This window comes from Psittacula echo (genome assembly GCF_963264785.1).
Source record: "Psittacula echo genome assembly, chromosome: 18".
NCBI classification, from domain to species: Eukaryota; Metazoa; Chordata; class Aves; order Psittaciformes; family Psittacidae; genus Psittacula; species Psittacula echo.
Window position 1 is genome coordinate 7,193,084 of NC_137754.1, and position 20,371 is coordinate 7,213,454.

Genomic DNA, 20,371 nt, shown 5'->3' on the forward strand with positions numbered 1-20,371 from the left:
CCGCCGCCCGGCTTCGAACCAGCCAATCGCGTGCCGCAGCCGCTCCCCGCAGCCAATCAGCGCCGCGCTCAGCGCGCCTGCGCCCGGCTCCCGGTGAGGGGCTCCGTGGTGTGGACGGCGCATGCGCGGTGAGCGGCGCCTGGGCCGGCGGTGAGGCGGGGGCCGCGCTCCCGGTGAAGGCTGAGGGGCCGCGGGGCCGCGCTCGCCCCGGGCTCCCTCCAGCGGCGCCCGGGTCCCGCCGACTGTGTCCGTGCCGCATTGCGGGCTCCCTCCGCCGTCGAGACCCCTCCTCTCCGTTCCTCTCATCCCTGGGGCCAGGCCGGGCCGCCCCCCCATCCGCCGGTGCAATGAGCTTCTTCGGGTTCGGGCAGAGCGTGGAGCTGGAACTGGTGCTGAGCGACAGCGAGAGCCGGCGTCGGGTGGAGCACAAGACGGAGGAAGGGAAGAAAGAGAAGTATTTCCTCTTCTACGACGGGGAGACTGTGTCCGGGCGGGTGGTGCTCACCCTGAAGCACCCCAACAAGCGGCTGGAGCACCAGGGCATCAAAGTGGAGTTCATCGGGCAGATCGGTGAGGCCCCGCTGAGCCGCGCTCCCGTTCCCCTCACCTCCATAGCACGGGTTCTGGGAATGCTGCTGGGCCTTAGGGTGTGGAGATGGGGATGGTGTGAAGTGAGATGTGCTCCTGCCCAATGGTGGATCCCTATAGCCACACGCAGTCAGTCCATCCTCTGTTGAAGGTGGGTAACCTGGTGAAGGGAAGGAGCTCCAGCCTTTTTCCAGGTCATTGTTCCCTATTTCCTCGTCCTATTTTCCAGCCTCTGCTCGGGCACTGATTTCAGCTCGTAAATGCATGTGTTTGAAGGTGGGTGGTGCTTGCTTTACCTCCTGCAGGTGCAGGTCTGAGCCTGGATGTCCCAGCAGTGCCCTCTGCCAGACGGGATTCTCCAGAATGGCTTTGCTGTTGGCGTTGCTTGGCTGTCTGTCCCCCCTACTTCGGGAAGCAAAGGCTCTGATAAGGGTGGTCAACTGGGTGGGTTTTTCCCATTCATCCCAGGGGCTTCCCCATCCCCTGTTCCTCACTGTTTGACCTGGGTGAATGAGCTTTCTTATGGTGGGAGATGGAGATGAGCTCTTAGGCACAAGCTCTTCCCTGTGAGGGTGCTGAGGCGCTGGCACAGGGTGCCCAGAGAAGCTGTGGCTGCCCCATCCCTGGCAGTGCTCAAGGCCAGGTTGGACACAGGGGCTTGGAGCAACCTGGCCCAATGGAAGGTGTCCCTGCCTATGGAACTGGATGAGCTTTAAGGTCCTTTCTAACCCAAACCGGGCTGGGATTCTTGAGGCCTTCTTTTCAGCTTGGCCAATTCCATCTTGACTCTTTCTTGAGTGCAAGTCTGTGTGTCCCTGCATGGTTGGTTGAGTGGCTTCAAGTTGTTCAAAACTCGTGGTTGTCCGTGTGTGTAACCAATGCAGATTGAATGTTTCCTGCTCTCTCAGAGGAAGGGTGGCTGCCACACCCACCCTTGATCCCCGTAGAGATGTCCATGTTTCATCCCTGCACCCCAAAATAAGTTCAGGATCTTGGAATCATGATATTGCCCTTTAGGCACTGGAGCTGCTCTAAGGTCTCCCCTTAAGGAGCCTTCTCTTCTCCAGGCTGACCCAGCCTGGCTCCAGAGCAGAGCTGCTCCAGCCCTCGCAGCACCTCCATGGCCTCCTCTGTACTCTCTCCAGCAGCTCCACATCCCTCTTGTGCTGATGTTCCTGGTGATGCGGCTGCATTTGGTGTCTGTGGCACTCTGATCCCCAAAACCACTGTGTGAGCTGTGGGCCTGCAGCCTCTGCATTGCAAATCTTGTGCTGTAGGCAAGTGAGCTGGAGGTTTCCTCATCCAACCTCAGTACTGGTGTTGGATGATTTTGCTGGCCTCACTTGTGCTTAATGCTGCTTTTAGGAAGGGAAGGGGAGGCCAGGTAGGAGAGCCTGCAAACAATGGGGTGTACCTAAGCCTGTTGCTCAGGAGGGAGCCCAGTTGATGGTGATTGTCAGTGGAAATTAAGCATGAACTTCACTTCCTGCTGTCTTCTCTCCTTTGTGCTGCCTCACCTGCTTTGCATTGCCCATTTTGGAAGACTTGTGAGCCTCACCTGGTTAGAATAAGGGCTCTGAAGTCACATTATCACCCCTGCAAGTGTGGTAAGAGCTGCTGTGGCCACATGCCAGCCCTTTCTTTTTGCCCATCAGGCTGCTTTATTAAAGAGCTGAACTTTGTGCCACCTTAATGCTTTCCATCTCAAACCAGCCTGCCTTATATTCCAACTTCCCACTGTCACAAGGTCAATATCCATACCATACATAGAGGTAGGGAGACAGAGGTGTAGTGGGGAGAAAGGTGTTCCAGACTAGGGTCCAGGCTGTGAACACTGTGTCCTGTGTGGCCACTGGTGAGCACAGAACCTGTTTAACATTTCATTTTGCAGTGTCCTGAGCATGGTTTTGTTTAACCTGGAAACCCTACAGCCCTCAAAACCTGCAATTACAGCTTAGACCTATTTGACATCCTAATGTCTTCTAAAGTGTGGGAAATACCAATCCTTCCTCCACTTAAGGCTGCAGAGTGCCAGCCTGGGCCCTTCCAGGGTAGCACTGACATTTGCCTCCCCTTGCTTTAAATTCAATCATTGCCTTCTGCATTGTGTGGCAAGATGATCTGTTCCTCTTGTTATGTGGCATGAGGCTTCTGTCATGTTAACAAGCACTTCCCTCCCTGTGGACATGTATTCAATGCAGAGAGCTGCTTTATTTATGTCACCTGCCTGCCCAGGCTTGATGGCACTCACTGTTTAGCTTAAGTGAGGGGTGTCCTAGTGCCAATACTTCCATTATGGAGATAGGGTGAGCAGAGGGGTGTATGAAACTGAAGTCACAAGCTGGAGTCTCACTGTGCATCTCAAGGACTGGAGAAGTGAGTCTCACAACAGTTCTTGACCACTGCTAATCCCTCTTAGAAGCCTCTTCTGCACAGTTTAGTGCTGACAGTGAACTTGGGGGTGTGACTGATGACTTGGGGTTTGTTTCCTCATCTCACCATGTCAGATTGGCAAAGGCTTTACCTTTTGGAAGGCCTGTGTGGGTGTCTGGTAGGCACAGTGCTCACACAGCCTTGGGAAGGGCAGGTTTCATTGATGCTTAGCTGTAATACCAAGCTGTTAACGCAAATTGCAGGGCTTTAAGTTTCTGTGGCTTTGTCCTAAAGGAGATCACTTGTGGAAGTGCATTAAGTGAGGAAACCTGCAGTTGTTTCGTGCAGGCCCAAGAAGGTTGTGGGGAAACTGAAGCAATGGGCTGGTGTTGGTTACCTGAGCTGGTTTGAACAGTGCTTCCAAAGGTGAATGTTCTTCCCTCATCAGGGTTCCCACGGATGTTAATGCGTTATCCACTGACTGATGGAGCACTTGTCTTCCTCCCCACACACTTTGCAGTCATGCACTGAGTGCTGGCTTACTGCAGGATTGGTGACAATCTCCACTGTTATTCCCTGGTGGGAATCAAGACCACTCAAACTCTTTGTTGTCAAAGGATAAGCAGGAACAGCAGGAAGCCTCCTAGTCCTTGATTTTGCTCAGTCACTGTTTGCTGTTCCAGAGAAGCAGTGGTGGTGTTTTCCTCTCCTTACAGTGGCAATGCCTTTTCCCTGGAATATTGCATGAGCCACTGGCTCCTCTTCTCAACCAGCCTAATTAACACTGATAGGAGGTGACCCACATCCCTGAGGCAAGGTGAGCTCCTGATTTGGAGTTGGTGAGGCTGTATAGACCTCTTCCTGCTTCAGGGTCTGTGACATCTTCTGCCTTTCTTTCTTTCTTGGGATTGACCAGCACAGCTTACCCTGTCCTTCTGTCTTCCCAGAACTCTACTATGACCGAGGGAACCACCATGAGTTTGTGTCCCTGGTGAAGGACCTGGCCCGTCCTGGTGAATTCACTCAGTCACAGACATTTGACTTTGAGTTCACCCACGTGGAAAAGCCGTATGAGTCCTACACGGGGCAGAACGTGAAGCTACGGTGAGTGCCCTCCCCATGCTGAGCCCAGGCCCTGGCTCTGTGCAGTGTGCAGGTGCTGGTATTCACTGCATCCCTTCCCACACATCCTTACAAGCTTAGAATGTAATTCCCAATGGATTTTGGGGGGCTGAGTTGTCTTGGAGGGCTCTACTTTTATCAGCATGTGTTTCACAGTATCACAGTATGTTAGAGATTGGAAGGGACCTCAAAAGATCATCTAGTCCAATCCCCCTGCCAGAGCAGGAACACCTAAATAAGGTTACATAGGAATGTGTCCAGGCGGGTTTTGAATGTCTCCAGAGAAGGAGACTCCACAACCTCCCTGGGCAGCCTGTTCCAGTGTTCTGTCACCCTCACTGAGAAGAAGTTTCTTCTCAAGTTTAAGTGGAACCTCTTGTGTTCCAGTTTGTACCCATTACCCCTTGTCCTATCATTGTTTGCCACTGAGAAGAGCCTGGCTCCATCCTCATGACACTCCCCCTTTATATATTTATATACACTAATAAGGTCCCCCCACAGTCTCCTCTTCTCCAAACTATAGAGACCCAGCTCCCTCAGCCTTTCCTCATAAGGGAGATGCTCCACTCCCTTCATCATCTTAGTTTCACATCAAGGAGCTCCAGTTGACTGGAAATCCAGTCACAGGCCTTTGAAGGGGGGTTGGAAGGCTGAGATCTGCAAGAAGAGGTGTGTCTGTGGAGACCTGCGTGATCTTATCTCTTGCAAAAGTGGTTTTACCATGTGCAAGCTGTTACTTGGATCTCCACAATGGTACTCGGGCAGCTCAAGCTCACAAGTGCATGAAAGCTTAGAGAAGCCTTTTTCATTAGAAAATTCCCTTCTGTCTTTTCCAACCCTGGGTATTGGCTGCTCCAGAAGCCAGGATACTTGTGAGACTGCTTGGCTAGTCCAGTGCAACCCATTCAGCCCCACATCCCTCCCTGCTTGTCTCCGTTGCTTCCTGTGCCCCCCCTAACAGGAGGGGACTGGCCTTGCAGGTATTTCCTCCGTGCGACCGTCAGCCGCAGACTGAACGATGTGGTGAAGGAGATGGACATAGTTGTGCACACCCTGAGCACCTACCCGGAGCTCAACTCCTCCATCAAGATGGAGGTGGGGATTGAGGATTGCCTACACATTGAGTTTGAGTACAACAAGTCCAAGTAAGTGTCTCGGGAGCAGGCAGTGGCTGTGAGGAGCCATCTGCTACAGGGGACAGCTTGGTTTGGAAGCCTGAGGCACATGTCTTCTGTATGATCCTCAAAGGGAATCTGTGTTCACATGCTCCAGCAAGGCAGGTTGGATCCTGCTGAGGATCTGTGAGTTCCTCGCGCTGCCCATAGATGTGGGGGATCACATCTCTGTGATCAAGGTGTGGGAAGCTGTGGCTTCCCTGAGCTTGGAGCACAGCGTGAGGCTGCTGCAGTAACTTTGTGTTCCCTATATTATCCTTGGCAAGATCAGTATTTCCTAGTGTCTTCCAAGTATCAAGTCTGCTCTTTACCAGTCAGTGCAGCTGAAGTGGGACCTTAATTCAGGCAGAGAAGTTGGGAACAGCTCTTTTTAAGCTAGTTTTGATGCACCTTTCCCAGCTGATGCTGACAAACCTCCCTCTGGTGTAATATTGGGGTTAGTTTTAATTGACCTAAAAGATTGGATTTGGAGGCTTTGGCGTCATGGTGCAGATACTGATTGTGGTGCTTTCTCCCTTCATATGCCAGATATCATTTAAAAGATGTGATTGTTGGCAAGATCTACTTCCTGCTGGTGCGAATCAAGATCAAGCACATGGAGATAGATATCATCAAGAGAGAAACAACAGGGACTGGCCCCAACGTCTATCATGAGAATGACACAATAGCCAAATATGAGATCATGGATGGGGCACCTGTGAGAGGTGAGAAGGCAGATGAGCCCTTCAGAATTCCTCTTCTTGGGAGTCTTTTAGGATGGGAACAGGAGTCCTGCAGTATCTTCAGCTGGATCCGTGTGCTCCTGTTTCACTGGTGGGCTCACAGCAGTTTCCAGAGGTGGTTAAACACGATCCCCTTCCTTTTCTGATCTGATGAGGAGGAACTGAGGCATAATGAGTTGCAGTGACTTAATTCTTGTGCTAAAGCAGTGGAATAGATGTAAATTCCCTGCTGGCATGGGCCACCAGCTGGCATTGCTGCAGCTTGGAGCAGAAAGATGATGTTCTAGCTCTGTGCCAGTCTCCTGTGCCACATTCTCCTCTGCCAGAGAAAATGGCACCTTACTCATTTCTTCCTGCAGTGCTGTCTTGATGAAGGTCACAGCGAGTCCCATGCTCTTAGAAGTGGAGGTGGAGTAGCTGTCAGCAAGGGCAGGATCTGGCCATGGGTTTCTGAAGGGGGTTGAGATCTTCTTGCTCATCTTACTCCACCTGTGGAGATGGTCACAATGTTTGTGGCCTAGTGAGGTGTTTCGCTGGTGCCCTCCTAGTTTAGAGCTGTGCATTCTGCCTGTGCTGATGGTTCTGTGCACTTTGCAGGGGAGTCCATTCCCATCAGGCTTTTCCTGGCTGGCTATGAGCTGACTCCAACCATGAGGGACATCAACAAGAAGTTCTCGGTGCGTTATTACCTCAACCTGGTGCTGATCGATGAGGAAGAGAGACGCTACTTCAAACAGCAGGTGAGGAGCAGAGCTGGTTTTCTTCCTGGACCTGTGGACTGTCACTTGGGATCCTGTGTTAGAAGCACCTTCTGGGAATTTGGGATTCCCATGGGGAGAATCATGTTCTTGACTGAATATCCATAAGGATATTCCATATACCAATACCCATATACTAATGAGAGTGTGCAAAGAGTGGTCCGCATGGGTCAAATGTGCATGTAGCAGGTGCCTAACTGGGATTTCTTTTCCACTGTTGCCCCGTGGTGGAGCTTCTCACCTTACCCATTCCAATGTGGTAGCCCATGGCAGTAGCCCATGGCTGCCCTAGATGTCCAGTGGGTTGCCTCTGTGTGCTCAGACCCTGGGGAGGAGTGCTCTACCCAAACATACCAAGGCTGGAAATGGCCTCATGCGTACACATGGTGTAAGATGTTGGCGTGGGCTGAGCTCTCACTGCTTGCCTGGCTCAGCCTTTGGGCCTGGCTGGGGCCAGGAGGAGGCCCCACAAGCCCTGACGAGGCCTGCTGGCTGTGTTACTGCAGGAGGTGGTGCTCTGGCGGAAAGGAGACATCGTGAGGAAGAGCATGTCCCACCAAGCAGCCATCGCCTCCCAGCGCTTCGAGGGGACCTCCTCGCACCCCGAGGCCAAGACCCCCAACCAGCCTGCAGAGAACAACGGCCGGCAGTGAGGGGCCACGCAGAGGATGCTGCTGTGGAGCCAGAGGGACAGCAGCAGCAGGAGGAGGAGGAGGAGAAAACACTTGAGAGACTTTGTGAAAACAAATACCCGTTTTTGACTTAATTCCTTTCTTCAAAGGACTCGCAGGGTGGGAAGGGATGGGGAGAGCAAAGCGAGCTGCAGCACTGGCGCCGCGGGGCTGAAGGTGCCTCAGTGCTTCCCAATCAACGACATTCCTCTGGGATCGGCTGCGTTGGGGCATGTGTCCCGAGGCTGCGGAGCTGCCTGATCTCCTCTCTGCCCCGAGACCCTTTTGCTGTGGCAGCGGGGAGGGAGAGAGTAAGTGAAGGCCACATCTGCTGCTGCTTCCCAGCGGGGTGGAGGTTGCTCTGGGTGTGGGATGGATGTTGTCTTGCCTTTCTGAAACCTTCACGAGGGGAAAGGACACAGGGATTAGCTGGAAGGTAAAGGAGGGACTCGGACTGAGGGGTGGCCTTCTTGAAGTGCTGAGTGTTATCCCCTCGCTGCCTCCCCTTCCTTTCCATGCTGGATTCCTTGTCACAAACAGCTGTATCATGTCACTGACTCAGCCACACTGAGCACGCTGCAGTGGCCTTGCTGTGGAGCTCCTGTGTGTCGTGGCAAGGAGGAGCAGTGCCTGGCAGGAGGGAGCGAGGCATGAGAGCGCAGGAGGAGGTGGCACAGATTGGGCAGAGCTGTGAAGGTCCCAGTGCTGTTGAGTGGGAAACAGAAGGGGGCAGAAGGCTCCTGGCCAAGAGCAGTGCCTTCCTAGTGTTGTCCCAGCGCCTGCCTGAGTGCCTCTCTCTGACTGCTGCTGCAGAGCAAGGGCAGAGTGGCCTGGAGGGCTCTAGAGGATGCTTTTGGGAGGTGAGACATCAGTGGGGGCTCTCTTGGGAGTGGGCTTACGCTGCACACCCTGTCCTGCTCGTTCCTGTGTCCCTGTGGCAGAGCAGTCTTTGTAGTAGGGACAGACAGGGCAGTATAGAAACACGTGTGTACAGTTGTGTTTGCTTCCTCAAGCCTGTGGGATGAGGATTAGGAAGGACAGAAAGTAGATGAAATGGTTTTAAGAAGCTTATGGCCTGTGTGTGCTGCTAGATGAAGCCAAGCAGCAACTGGAAGGATGGTAGAGCTCTGTGTTTCCAGAGGCACATTCCTAAGGTCTGAGCTCGAAGGTCTGAGGGTAATGCTGTGAACTGAGAACCTGAATGTGGGCTTTTCCTTCCCTGAATTAAGCTTTTCCTAGTCTTCAGCTAAGTGAAATCATGAGAACATTCCCAGAAGGGAGTCATTCCTCCATTAACAATTAGATGTGGCTTTGTAGACTTGATGGAGTCTGGAGAATATCCACCCTGTTTAGCTGCCCTTTGAGGAAGCAGGGGGCTAGACCTCCTACCAGATGGAGATTGAGAAGCCTGCAGGAAATGCTGGGATATGAGCTCTGTTGAGTGCGATTTGCCTGGATTTCCCTGTGAGTTGGTGGCTCACTAGGGTATCTTCTGCTTTGTTTAGTGGAGTGGTGCTGGTGGAGGGAGCGGGGCCTAGGTGAGAAGGGGAGCATTTTATGTACTAAGCTACTGCACTCCAGTGATAAATGTGTGTTTCTGCTTGCCAAAGTAAGTTATCTTCTCCTCACCACGTGTAAGGCTGTGGTTGTCAGTAGAGCTGGACAGATCGCGCTGTTGTAGAGGACACTACTGAGCTCGTCCCTGCCCGATGCTGTGTCTCACCATGTGCTGCTCTCATCTGAAGACGTGGTTTGCTTTCTGCCCATGAGAGGTCTGTGCTGTGGGCTGGAGCTGGGTCTTCCGGACTTCAGACAACTGCCCTGTGGCAGGGCAGGGGGTGGGGACCTGCTGCAGGCCTCAGCGGCAAAGGAATCTGGATTTACTCCTTTCTATCCCTCTCTGTGTAGGGGGAACCTGTGCTGTGGCAATACAATCTTTTAGGGCTCCGATGGGAGCCTCTGGGGATAGCAGACTATCCTTCCATGGCTTAGCTGAGCACAGCAGTACTCTAACCCCCCTCTAGCTTCCCCTCAGCTCCCATCCCACCTGGAATTCCCATCCTTGCCCATTCCTCTTGCTTGTAGGCCACGTGGTATTAAAGAAACCTGGTGGATGAAGGTGTCTCTGCATTCCAGGAGTGTTTTGTTTACTGGCTGAACAGCAGCAGTACTGGATGTGGGACAACAAGGCACAGTTGGGAGAGTTCTGTTCAACATCTGCTCACCACTTAGGGAGGGTTAGCTTGGAAAAGGTGCATGAGTCGTTTGGGTTGATTTTTCCCTCCTCTGTGCCCCTCTCCTGTGTCCCTGCTTGTGGAACCAGAATGTAGAAATGATTCCCATTTTTTCCTTCATCTAATGGACCATTCAACCTGTTGCCCACTAGGCCCTGTGTTTGTCTGGGGTGGAGCAGATGTGCTGAGCCTCTTCAGAGAGAAGCCGAAGCATAAGGTCACTGCAGGTACTAGAGAAGAGCATTTCCTTAGCATGTAAGGGGCAGACAGCACTGGAGCAGTCGTGTCCCCTGAGGTTCTGTTCAGCCCTTGGCTCATTCCCTCTCCCCAGGCAGGCTGGAGCAGGGGCAGCGTGCAAGTACTCCAACCAAGCAGTGCAACCTGTAAGTAAGCCTCTGCTGTGTTTACATGTTTCTTAATTCGTCGTCTTTTCAATGGCTGTATTTTCCAACTTGGGTTTTTTTGTCTCTCCAATTAAAAAGAGCCAGCCCTGGCTGTCAATGCTGTGCACGACCTGGTCTGCTGTGGTTCATGGTGCCTGCCTCTGGCCTTGGGTTCTTTATGGTATGAAGCCATTTTCCCTTAGTGCTGTGCAGCGCAGTCCTCCAGGAGCAGTCTGTCCTTTGGCAGCTTTGTCAATCCTTAGTCTTCCTTTAGAAGCTTTGCTGGTGGAGAACCCTTATAGCTTAAAATGAGCAAGGTGGCTGTATTATCTTCCACTTCCCTGATTCCAGAGCTTAAATAACCTGAGGAGTCTGGTACCTATAGGAAGTTAACTGATGTGCTTTGCAGCAAGCAAGCTGCATGTGTATTTAAACGTCCTAGTGATACCTTCCTGCAGAGAAATGTGCCTCTGCAGCACATGGAACCGCACTGGATCCTGTAGTAGATCCCCAAGGAGGATGTTTGGCCCCTCAGGAGCTAAACCGCAGATTTCCCAGATTTACAAAGGAGAAGCTGCAGCTGATTCTCAAAAAGCTTTATTTAAAAAGAAGCAAGTAACAGTGTGTCAGGAGAAGGGATGTGGGGCTGTGGATCATGTGCAGGCACATTTTGTTGCTGGGGTTGAGCAAAGGAACTTGGGAATTAGGCTGGTTTAGGAGGAGGCATCAGTGGCAAGGTACAAACTGTGCTGCTGGTAGGTTCTTAATGTGGTTTCTCCTCTTCCAGGCTCAAGACGAAATCAAACTCCTCTGTGTTGGAAAGGTAAGGGAGGAAAAGCCGTAAATGGGACTTGCAGGCACTCGGAGTGAGGGCTGCCTCCGCAGGGGATAGCACCAGGAGTGCAGAGAAGAAGTTTCCTACCTTGTGTCAGTGGCTGGATGGAAAGCCGTTGTCTTGTGAAGAGCATCATGTTCTTGAGGGGGCCTCCATCTGCTTTGTGTGCCAGGTGGTGAGCCTTGATCTCGGAGAGCGGGATGAACCGCTTGGTCATCCGCACAAACTGCACATCCACCTGGGAAGTGAGGGGCAGCAGAGGAGGTTAAAGCCTCCAGACATCACGTAAGATATTTGGTGGCGGGGGATAAAGATCTTAAACTGAAGCAAATGCCACCTTATAATGGTGTGGAAGCTTTTCCTTGCTTGAGGCTAAAAGAACTTTGGGCTGCTCCTGGCAGGTGATGTGCTTAGAGCAATGTGAGCACTGGGCACTAGCAGCACACATCCATGCTGGCACAGGCAATACAGAATGAAGCTGTAGGACGTAGCCAGCCTGCAAACATTCCTGTCATTGAGTGTGCCTCAGAACTACAGCTTGCTTTGTGCTAGGCTGAGAGTGGTACTTCAGGATGTTCTCTTTGCTAACCCAGAATCCTGCTGTGCATGGATGTCAGTCTGCATCCAACATTTAAAGACTTAGGGAGATAGATCTGGCAGCCTTCTGGAAGAAATAGGGGAAAAGGCAAAGAAACTATCAGGATTGACCTTCTTGAGAGAGAACAAGGTAGCTAGGCCACGACAGAAGCTTAAGGAGACACACAGTATGATGCAAAGAGGCTTCTGCCTCCACTCAGCTTGCACACAGAGCTTGAAGCAGCTGTATTTAGTTTACTACATTACCATGGACCATTTGGGGTTCTCTTTTCTGCTGGAGGAATCATAATGAGGATTCTTCTGATCAAACTGTGTGTGATCAGGGTAAGCCTCCTTTACGACCTGAAGCAGAAAGGGAGAAGAACGTGAGACATCAGTTCAAAGCTATTTGTCAGCAAAGGCTATGAAATGCCCTTGAGCAAGCTGTGACTAGAGAGAAGGACTAATCCTGACGCACAAGCCAGCCTGGCTTTCCCTGAGCTCCATTCTAACAGCGAGATGCATTTCCTTCCTTTCCATCTCTTGGGTCGAAGCACTGCAGAGCAGGATGGTTGTCAGCAAAGCCCCATCACCTCTTTGGAACACGATGGAGAAGAGCACGCACAACAGAGGAAAACTGGGTAGAGGATGAGAGCCTTTGTGGTGAGTTCTCCTCCTGCAGAAGCTGCTCTGTGCCCGAGGTTTCATTGCTGACTGGAACTGAGTCAGAGTTTGATCAGTGTGGAGCAACACCTGGCTGGAAGCGCCCTGACATGCCAGCAGAACAGTTTGGTCCCACTTCTCCAGGGAGAAGTGCTTGTGTCAGCCCTGCCGTGACATCTGCCCTTGAGCCTTGATGTCCCAGGCTCACCTCCTGCTCCCACTGGACAGCTTTTGCCCTCCTTTGGTGCAGAGACAGAAGCAGGGCTAAGGAGCTGTTTGATAACCCATTCCCTGCCCCAAAACACTGGACAAGGAAGAGGCACTCACCTTGACAATGCCGACAATGCCAGGCTCTTTACAGTTACTGTGGTAGAAGAAGGCCTGCTGCCCGAGTTTCATGGCTCTCAGGAAGTTCCTTGCCTGTCAGGTGTAAAGAAGAGATTTTGAGCTCTTTGCATCAAGGGTTTCAATATAAGCAGCAGGAACAGGAACTAACAAGACAGTGAATGTGAAATAAAAACCAGGCTAAAGACAAGCTCCTGATGGTTAGAAAGCATGTGGGAATCCAGCAGTTCAGCAGAGCTGATCATGTATGGGGGGAAGCATGTATAGTAGTGGAAGCACACATGGATTTCCTCTGCGGAGAGGCCTGGAACAGAAAGCTGATGTCCACTGACAGTGTTTGAGTAAGGACAGACTTGCAAGAGGTTGCCAAGGCGAATAAGGGCTGCTCAAAGCGAAAGGAAAGCTGGATGATGTAATTTGCCCAACCTTTGACAGGTACAGCCTCAAAAGCAAATCCTTTCTTCAGGCAAACGAACAGGTTACCCATTTTCCCGGTGCTATTGCAGTGCCTTCCTCTGTCGTGTGCTCCTTACCTGGTAGTTTCTTACTCCATCCCAAAAGGTGGTCTGGTTGGGCTGAGCTTTCAAGTCATCAATGCTGAACTGCCAAAGGCAATGAAAACACAGGGTTTTGCGGGGAGACAAATGGGGTTTGAGAAGTAAAGACACAACAGTGCTCATCCGGATCGCCTGAGCCTGTAACTCAGCACTCTGGGGGTGGCAGTGACACTGCTGCTGTACTCTGCTGAGTAAGGGGGGTGCAGGTGCTTACTTTCACATCCACTCCCTTCTCCAGCCTGCTCTCTGGTTCTGATTTCAGCAGCCAGTGGCAGTACGTGATCTTGCTCTCCTCCCCACCGGAGTCAGACTCCTTTGTCTTCTTCCAGTTCTTCCACCCTGACTTGGAGCTCCCAGCTGGAGCTTTTGTGGACTTCTCCTCTTCCTCCTTATCCGGAGCCTCCTCCTCAGTTTTGGCAATTTTAGCATCGGGCTCCTTTTTATCTTTAAAAGAGACAACAAAACATTCAGATAAACCTCATTTGGTTTCCAACAGGAGTGATTAAAGGCTAAGATGATGCTTATTTGCTGGAGTTCATTAAGCAGAGGAGTGCCATGGATGAGCCAGCTGGGCACCTTGTTCATCTTCTGCTTTGAACACCACAGAATAGTGCCTCAAGCACCAGGTTCTTGCTCTTTGGGGTTTTGTCTGTGCAGACACCATGCTCCACTGCGCACACGCAGGTGGAAGCTCTTTGTAAATGGATGTGAATTGTGTTTCTTAACCACCTGGTGTTGTGAACGCATCTACAGCCTGGCCTCGGTCACCCCTGGCTGCTCGGCCCGTTTGCACAGAGGAAACGCTGTCTGGAACCCATGTGGGTTAAGATGACTGCAGTTTCACTACAGCTTGGACCTCAAGTGGGAGTTAGTGAGGACGCCAGCACAGACCTGCTACTGCTGCTTTGTCTCTCTTCCTGCTCGGCCAGGGCATCTCTGCTCTCCTGGAATGATCTTCTCTTCACTGGGAAGCTCCTGCTGAAGGAGGGAAGAAGGAGGAGCGCTCAGGTAAGCTGAGGAGAGCAGAGGCAGTGCTGTAGAAGCCGTGCGGTGAGTGGAGAGTGAATGATTTCCTTCCCCGGGCCCAGCCATTTCCTCTATCAGTGCTAACGCTGGCACTGGCTGAGGACCACACCCGCGGTGCCGGAGGCAGGACCCGCGCTGATGGACACCAGCAGAAGGGCAGCTTCGCTCCACAGTGATGGAGGAGAGGCCCCGAGGTGCTCGTCCCGAGCGCGGCCCCCTCTGCCCTGCAAGAGGCGCAAGGGAAGGGAGAGCCACTCGGCTCCGCAGCCTCCCACCTCGGGGCTCTGCCTCGACTTCTTACTCACAGCTGAACGCCCGCAATCCCCCTTGAGCAAGGGCTGGCGCGTCCAACCCCTGCCCCTTCGCCAGCGGCCCCTTGGCACTGATCCGGCTCCGGTGGCATCAACTTTTCCACCTCCCGTGCCAAGCGCTCCCTTCCCTCCTTGCCCCGCTCCATCCCTCCCTACCGCGCCCCCCGGCTCCCCCTCACCGGCTCCTCTCCTCCTGGCAGCGGGGACCGCGCTGCTGCCGGCCGCGGGTCAGCGGGCACCGTTATGCAGGCGGAGGCGGCAGAGCCCGCGGGCTCGCCCCCTTCCCGGAACCAGCGCGCAGGCGGGAGGCGCCGGGGGCCGGACTACAGCTCCCAGCCTGCACCCGACCGCGGCCGCCGGCGGAGGAGCCTGCGGTCCGGCCGCGCCATGGCCTGGTGCGGAGCCCCCCGAGCGGCGCGGCTGCTGCTGCCATCGCTGCGGTGCGCGGCCGGGCGGCGCCGCATCGCCTCCTGCATCGACCGTGAGCAGCGGAACGGGATGGGGTGGGAAGGGATGGGGAGCCCCGGGACCCCCCCCTCCCGCAGGTGCCGGGGCCCAGGGAGAGGTGAGCGGCCGAGGGGAGATGTCCCCGCTGCTGGCGCAGGGTGGTGCGGGCCGGGAGAGCCCAAGCGCTCCTTCCCCTTGCCGGTACCTTGGTTGTGTCCTCAGGCTCGGCTGCGGGTCAGCGTGGCTCGGGAGGGCCCGGTGCAACACTGGGGAGGCAGAACAGGCGGCGGGTACCCCTGATGCTGAGCGGGGGCTCTGGTTACCGGGATAACAGCTGGGGCCGAGCTGCTCTCCTCCTACGGGATTCCTGAGCGCTGCCCAGATGCATTGCTGCCGGGTGTAACAGCGTGTGGGACTGGAGCTGCAGCATCCCTGGGAGGGGAACCAACAAATCAGTGCTGGGTGAAGCAGGATGCAGGCTCTAACTAAAGCTATAGAGGGCTGCTTTATTCTTAGCTTGCTTCTCGACTGCCTTGCAGGCCCAGTCCTTGGGACACTTGGATGCTGTTGGACACTCATTTTCCTGCAGCAGACACAGCTTCTGATCTCTCTTCTTTCTTCCCTAGCATCCGCTGGCCTCACTGAGGAGCAGAAGGGATTCCAGAGCATTGCCCTAGATTTTGCTGCTAAGGAGATGGCTCCTCACATGGCTGAGTGGGATGAGAAGGTACCACAGCCCCAGCAGGGTTGTACCGCTCTGCTTTCTTGTCCCTTAGGGCATGATGGGTCTTGGGGCTCCCTGGAGGGGTGGTCCTGCAGTAGCTCCTCGGTGCTGTCACATCATCTGTAGGGCTTGGCTTTGAAGCTGCTGCTGCAGCTGGGGTTGGGAAGCCATCAGAAAGACCTTGAAGCTTCCCTGGCCAGGCTGTTCAATCATCTGAGACCTGGGTTTACTCCTGAAGATGGTCTCTATCTGCCTAGGTAGAGACAAAGCATTCTATAACCCACCCAGTTAACGTCAGCTCTGGAGGAGTTTGGGTCTGGCCTTGCTGTACCAAAAGAGTTTGAATGCTGAGATTGAATTCATCCTGATTATTGCACTCCCTCTGCCTGTCCCAATAGGAAATCTTCCCTGTGGGCACAATGCGGAAGGCAGCCCAGCTGGGATTTGGTGGGATCTATGTGAAGCCAGACGTCGGTGGCTCTGGATTGTCAAGACTTGATACCTCCATAATCTTTGAAGCGCTCTCAACGGGATGTACCAGCACCACTGCTTATATGAGCATCCACAAGTGAGTTGTTCCGTGGGCTCTGCATCCAGCGGAGGCAGCTCCCTTGGTGCTGCTTCTTAGTTCAAGTTGGGACCCTGAGTAGACCCATCCCTGTGAGGATCTCTTAGTGGTTGTGAACAAGCAGGCTCCAAAAGGAGATGCCACCAGGAAGCGATTCTAGCTTCGTGGCGTGCAAGATAGGGTTAAGTCCTGGCTGTGCAGGCCTCCTGTAATGCTGCTCCTTCTGTGCTGCTCCAGCATGTGTGTTTGGATGATCGACACCTTTGGCAGCGAGGAGCAGAGGCGCAGGTTCTGCCCGTCCCTCTGCAGCATGGAACAGTTTGCTTCTTACTGCCTGACTGAGCCAGGTGAGCATCCTCATCGTCTCCTTCCCAGGCTCCCAGCGGAGCTGGACCGGCCTTGACCGTTCCAAGCAGCAGGGAAGCTTCTCCTCGTGTTTACCTGGGCAGTCACCGGGATGTTGGGAAGGGGCAGGTGTGGGGGGGGTTCAGGCTCTGGGCTTGCTTCACTGGCTGCTTCCTTACCTCTTGAGCAGGAAGTGGGAGTGATGCAGCTTCCCTGCTGACCTCAGCTCAGAGGAAAGGGGACACCTATGTCCTGAATGGCTCCAAGGTACCTCTTTGTTCCTCCTACAGCTGCTGGATGCAGTGCATGCACAGGGGGGGCTGGGTTTCATCATTTCCATTTCCTGCTGTCTCCTCATCTCTGTGTATTCGCTGCAGAGCGTTCACTAGAGCTGGTCCCTAAACACCTTCTGGGGTCTTCGTAGCTGCAGGCTCTGGGCTAGCACAGAACAGCAACCCCTTTCTTGTGCCTTTCTGCAGGCCTTCATCAGCGGAGGGGGGGACACGGATGTCTACGTGGTGATGTGTCGCACAGGAGGCCCAGGCCCCAAGGGCATCTCCTGCCTGGTGCTGGAGAAGGGAACACCAGGGCTCAGCTTTGGGAAGAAAGAGAGGAAGGTAAGAGGCTTGGGGCTTGCTTCCCGCGTGCTTGAGGGGAGTGCAGGATAACGACGAGGGATCTCTTCTGGAGTGGAACCAGAATCCCACCTGGAACGTTCTTCCCAAGCCAAGCCCAGCTTAGGCGAAGTTTGCCCTTTGTGAAGGGAAGGGTTTTAATGTTGGAAGCATCGCGGACCGCTGGATGCGTGCCTCTTCTCAAATAGATCATTCCTGTTTCCACACTGAGGCCAAACCACATAGCCTGGGGTGCTCTGCAGCAGCTTGGCAAGGAGAGGCTGAGAGCAGTTCTGTGCTGGGAACTGGAGCCGTGCCGCTCCTTGGGCAGGCTGAGGGCACTCTGCTCTTCCCCAGGTGGGCTGGAACTCCCAGCCAACTCGGGCTGTGATCTTTGAGGACTGCGTGGTTCCCGTCAGCAACCGGCTGGGAGCCGAAGGGCAGGGCTTCAGCATTGCCATGAAGGGCCTCAATGGAGGCAGGATAAACATCGGTAAGAAAGCCGAGAGCGCAGGAGGGCAGGATCCTCTTGTTCTCTGCCTGCGACTGCTTCACATTCACTGTGTCCCTGCCTCCTCCCACCAGCTTCCTGTTCGTTAGGAGCTGCTCACGCCTCTGTGCTCCTGGCTCAGGAGCATCTCACCGTCCGCAAGCAGTTTGGGGAGCCGCTGGCAAACAACCAGGTACCCTCCATCAGAGCTGGGAGGGGACGTGGCCCAGGCCCCCCGGAGATGCTGACCCGCTTTCCCCTGCGCAGTACCTGCAGTTCAGGCTGGCCGAGATGGCCACACGCCTGGTGGCAGCACGGCTGATGGTGCGCAACGCGGCGCGGGCGCTGCAGGAGGAGCGGGAGGACGCGCCGGTGCTGTGCTCCATGGCCAAGCTCTTTGCTACTGATGCGTGCTTTGAGGTGGGTTACTCAGAGCATCGCCTGGGAGCTTTGCAGACCCTCCAGGGTGTCAGAAGGCAGCTGGGCGCTGTCACAACCCAGCCCCAAGCACGTTCATTGGGCCAGAAGCCTGATTTCAGGAGCAGGGCGTTCATGGGACCGAGTTCTGCAGCCTGTGGAGGCTCCACAGCTCAGGCTTGTGCTTCCTGCCCTGCCAAGGGGACCAAGGAGGGGGACAGGACAGGGAGCAGAGCAGGACAATACGCATGCTGCAGGCTGGGAGATGTCCCTGCTCAAGGCAGGGGGTTGGAACTGGATGATCCTAAGCTCCTTCCCAGCCCAACCCATTCCATGATTGCCAGGTAGCAAGTGCTCTTTGATAGACCCCTGAGAAAAGACCACAAAATGTCCCTTCCCTGAAAAGGGGAAGCAAGAAGGGAGGAAAAGGAACAATTTCTCCCTCTCTGACCAGTAGATGGTGGTGGTGTTGGCGGTTTGCACCGGTAGCACCACAGACATGCAGCAAAGTACCCCTTAAAAGCGTTTTCCTTGGTATTTCTGTGTTATAAATGCATCATTAATGTGAAAGAGCACGTGGGTGACGTGCTGGCATTGACAGCAGCACTGGTGGGCACTGGGAGTGCCTTGCTGCTGCACCACACTTGAGAGATGGGATTAAGTGACCAGAACAAAGAAACCAGGAAGGTTCCTGGGTCCTTACCAAGCTCCTGTCCCTGCCGTGTCCTCCAGGTCCCTTCACTGGGGATTGTTCTCTTCTCAGATCTGTAACCAGGCCCTGCAGATGCACGGGGGCTATGGCTACCTGAAGGACTATGCCGTGCAGCAGTTCGTGCGAGATGTCAGAGTCCACCAGATCCTGGAAGGTAAAGGGCACTGTTACTGCCAGTAAAACATCGTGTCTCTGACAGGGGCTGCCCTCTTCTGATCTCGTTCGGGCCATTCTATATTCCCTCCTTTGCCATCCCTTCACCTACACCCAGGACATCCTCTTTCCAGTACCAAGTGGGTCCGCACTCCCTCTCTGCGTTGTATGTGTGTTCATAGTGAAAACCTGGATGTTGGTTTATATCCACTCCTGGTGCTGCATCCTCTCGAAGCCCAAATCAATACAAGCATCTGCCACTCTGAAGCCTGAGCACTGTTGGGTTTTGCCCCAGCACCTCCTAAATGCCACCTCCATCAGTGGGAGGAGCTTTTCTGTGCTGGAAACTGCTGATCAGGGGAGAATCCTCTATGTGGGGGAAAATCCCTTGACTGCCTCTCTTTTGCACCCCTGTCCTGCTGCAGGTACCAATGAGGTGATGCGGATGATCGTGGCCAGGAGCCTGCTGCAGGGCTGAAGCCAGGAGCTCTTCTCCAGCCTTAAAATGCCGTTGTCTGTTACACTCACTCTGTTTCCCTCCCTGGGAGCACAGAGAGGGATATCCCTGTGGAAACAGCCTTTCTGCCTCATCCTGACTGGAAGCGCACAGCTGGATGCCCCTCACATGCTGCCACTCTGTGCCTGGCAGAGCTGCCTTTCCGTGGATCCTATTGTGCAGCCTGAGGATGCAAATCGCAGCGGTGAATACGAGCCTCTGTCTCCACATCTCCATCACGGGCTGCTTGCCACCCCAGAGGAACCCCAGGCTCTGCTGAGTCAGGGCTGAAATGGGAATGCCGGGCAGAGGTGCAGCCTTAATCCCATGGGATTTTTCATCTTTAGTTCAAAGGAGCTATTTGCTCTGCTTTAAAACCTGGCCTCTGGGGACATAGGGAACATAGGGAACAACTTACCCACATAACTGCAGCTCTAACCACTTAGCAATGGCTTTTTAACTTTTTATGAAGCAGGATGCTTCTGGGCTACCTGGAAGCATTCCTTTTAATCCCAGCACACCTTTCCCAATGGACTGACTGCTTGTTCTCCCTATTCCTACCACATATTGGTGCTTAATCTAAGCAGTACAAACACTAAGGTACTGCATGGCAACAGTTACCTGTTGTTCCTAATCGGTACTCCCTGCCCTGCCCAGCGTAGGGGGAATAAATCAGTGAATTCAGGTATTTCCCCGCTGGGATTTGGAATCAATAAAGCAGTGATGTTGATTTGACTGATAATTCCCTTCTGTGCTGTGGCAGGGATTAAACCCAGCTCCCCTTCTCCCAGCACACGCTTCACCCATGGCAGGGCCGGGAGGTGACGGACCCTTAGCGCCTGATACGGTGGATTTGGGTCTCGCCGGGTAGCGGAGCACGGTGGCGGGGCTGGGAGCCGCCTCCCCGGGTAGCGGCCGGCAGAGGGGCACAGGGACCCGCCTCACCATACCGCTACCCTTCGCCCCGCCCTGCGGGCGCCCAGCCACCAATCAGAGGCGGCTAAGAGGCAGGCCGAGCCCGCGGCTGGCCAATAGCGGGCGAGCAGCGGGCGGAGCGGACCAAGGC

The 20,371-nt window shown here is 54.1% G+C and overlaps 3 protein-coding genes across 5 annotated transcripts; 2 read left to right on the forward strand and 1 right to left on the reverse strand.

Annotated features, from left to right (window-relative positions):
* Nucleotides 1-144: 144 nt before the first annotated feature.
* VPS26B (VPS26 retromer complex component B) lies at nucleotides 145-7,485 on the forward strand. Its single transcript, XM_080631694.1, has 6 exons — nucleotides 145-570; nucleotides 3,909-4,065; nucleotides 5,064-5,228; nucleotides 5,787-5,962; nucleotides 6,578-6,720; nucleotides 7,245-7,485. Exons 1-6 carry the CDS (start codon nucleotides 348-350, stop codon nucleotides 7,389-7,391), a joined length of 1,011 nt encoding a protein of 336 aa, XP_080487820.1. The 5' UTR covers nucleotides 145-347; the 3' UTR covers nucleotides 7,392-7,485.
* A 3,185-nt stretch (nucleotides 7,486-10,670) lies between these two features.
* Nucleotides 10,671-14,655, reverse strand: THYN1 (thymocyte nuclear protein 1). 3 transcript variants are annotated; one of them, XM_080631745.1, is made up of 8 exons: nucleotides 14,519-14,655; nucleotides 13,894-13,977; nucleotides 13,217-13,446; nucleotides 12,979-13,047; nucleotides 12,428-12,520; nucleotides 11,705-11,800; nucleotides 10,949-11,099; nucleotides 10,671-10,836 (listed from the first exon to the last, which is right to left on the reverse strand). In XM_080631745.1, exons 2-8 carry the CDS (start codon nucleotides 13,934-13,936, stop codon nucleotides 10,790-10,792), a joined length of 729 nt encoding a protein of 242 aa, XP_080487871.1. In that variant the 5' UTR covers nucleotides 13,937-13,977; nucleotides 14,519-14,655; the 3' UTR covers nucleotides 10,671-10,789. The 3 variants fall into 3 exon arrangements, with proteins under 3 accessions (XP_080487871.1, XP_080487869.1, XP_080487870.1); XM_080631743.1 differs by having other exon boundaries at nucleotides 10,731-11,099; XM_080631744.1 differs by having other exon boundaries at nucleotides 10,731-11,099; nucleotides 13,894-13,980; nucleotides 14,519-14,531.
* A 71-nt stretch (nucleotides 14,656-14,726) lies between these two features.
* Nucleotides 14,727-19,423, forward strand: ACAD8 (acyl-CoA dehydrogenase family member 8; the record flags this gene model as incomplete). Its single annotated transcript, XM_080631543.1, has 11 exons — nucleotides 14,727-14,820; nucleotides 15,413-15,513; nucleotides 15,909-16,078; nucleotides 16,316-16,425; nucleotides 16,614-16,690; nucleotides 16,903-17,040; nucleotides 17,395-17,530; nucleotides 17,623-17,720; nucleotides 17,795-17,947; nucleotides 18,708-18,810; nucleotides 19,235-19,423. The coding sequence occupies 11 exons, from the start codon at nucleotides 14,727-14,729 to the stop codon at nucleotides 19,285-19,287; spliced, it is 1,233 nt and encodes a 410-aa protein (XP_080487669.1). The 3' UTR covers nucleotides 19,288-19,423.
* Between the last annotated feature and the right edge of the window lie 948 nt (nucleotides 19,424-20,371).

Excerpts from the sequence above, each read along its gene's own strand:
- THYN1 (XM_080631743.1), bottom strand. The coding sequence starts at position 13,936 with ATGCCCTGGCCGAGCAGGAAGAGAGACAAAGCAGCAGTAGCAG. Across the intron at positions 12,521-12,978 it reads ATGGAGTAAGAAACTACCAG|GCAAGGAACTTCCTGAGAGC; the intron begins GTAAGGAGCACA and ends TACACCTGACAG. Across the intron at positions 11,801-12,427 it reads GCATTGTCGGCATTGTCAAG|GTCGTAAAGGAGGCTTACCC; the intron begins GTGAGTGCCTCT and ends TTTCTGCTTCAG.
- VPS26B (XM_080631694.1), top strand. The coding sequence starts at position 348 with ATGAGCTTCTTCGGGTTCGGGCAGAGCGTGGAGCTGGAACTGGTGCTG. Across the intron at positions 571-3,908 it reads GGAGTTCATCGGGCAGATCG|AACTCTACTATGACCGAGGG; the intron begins GTGAGGCCCCGC and ends CTGTCTTCCCAG. Across the intron at positions 6,721-7,244 it reads GACGCTACTTCAAACAGCAG|GAGGTGGTGCTCTGGCGGAA; the intron begins GTGAGGAGCAGA and ends GTGTTACTGCAG.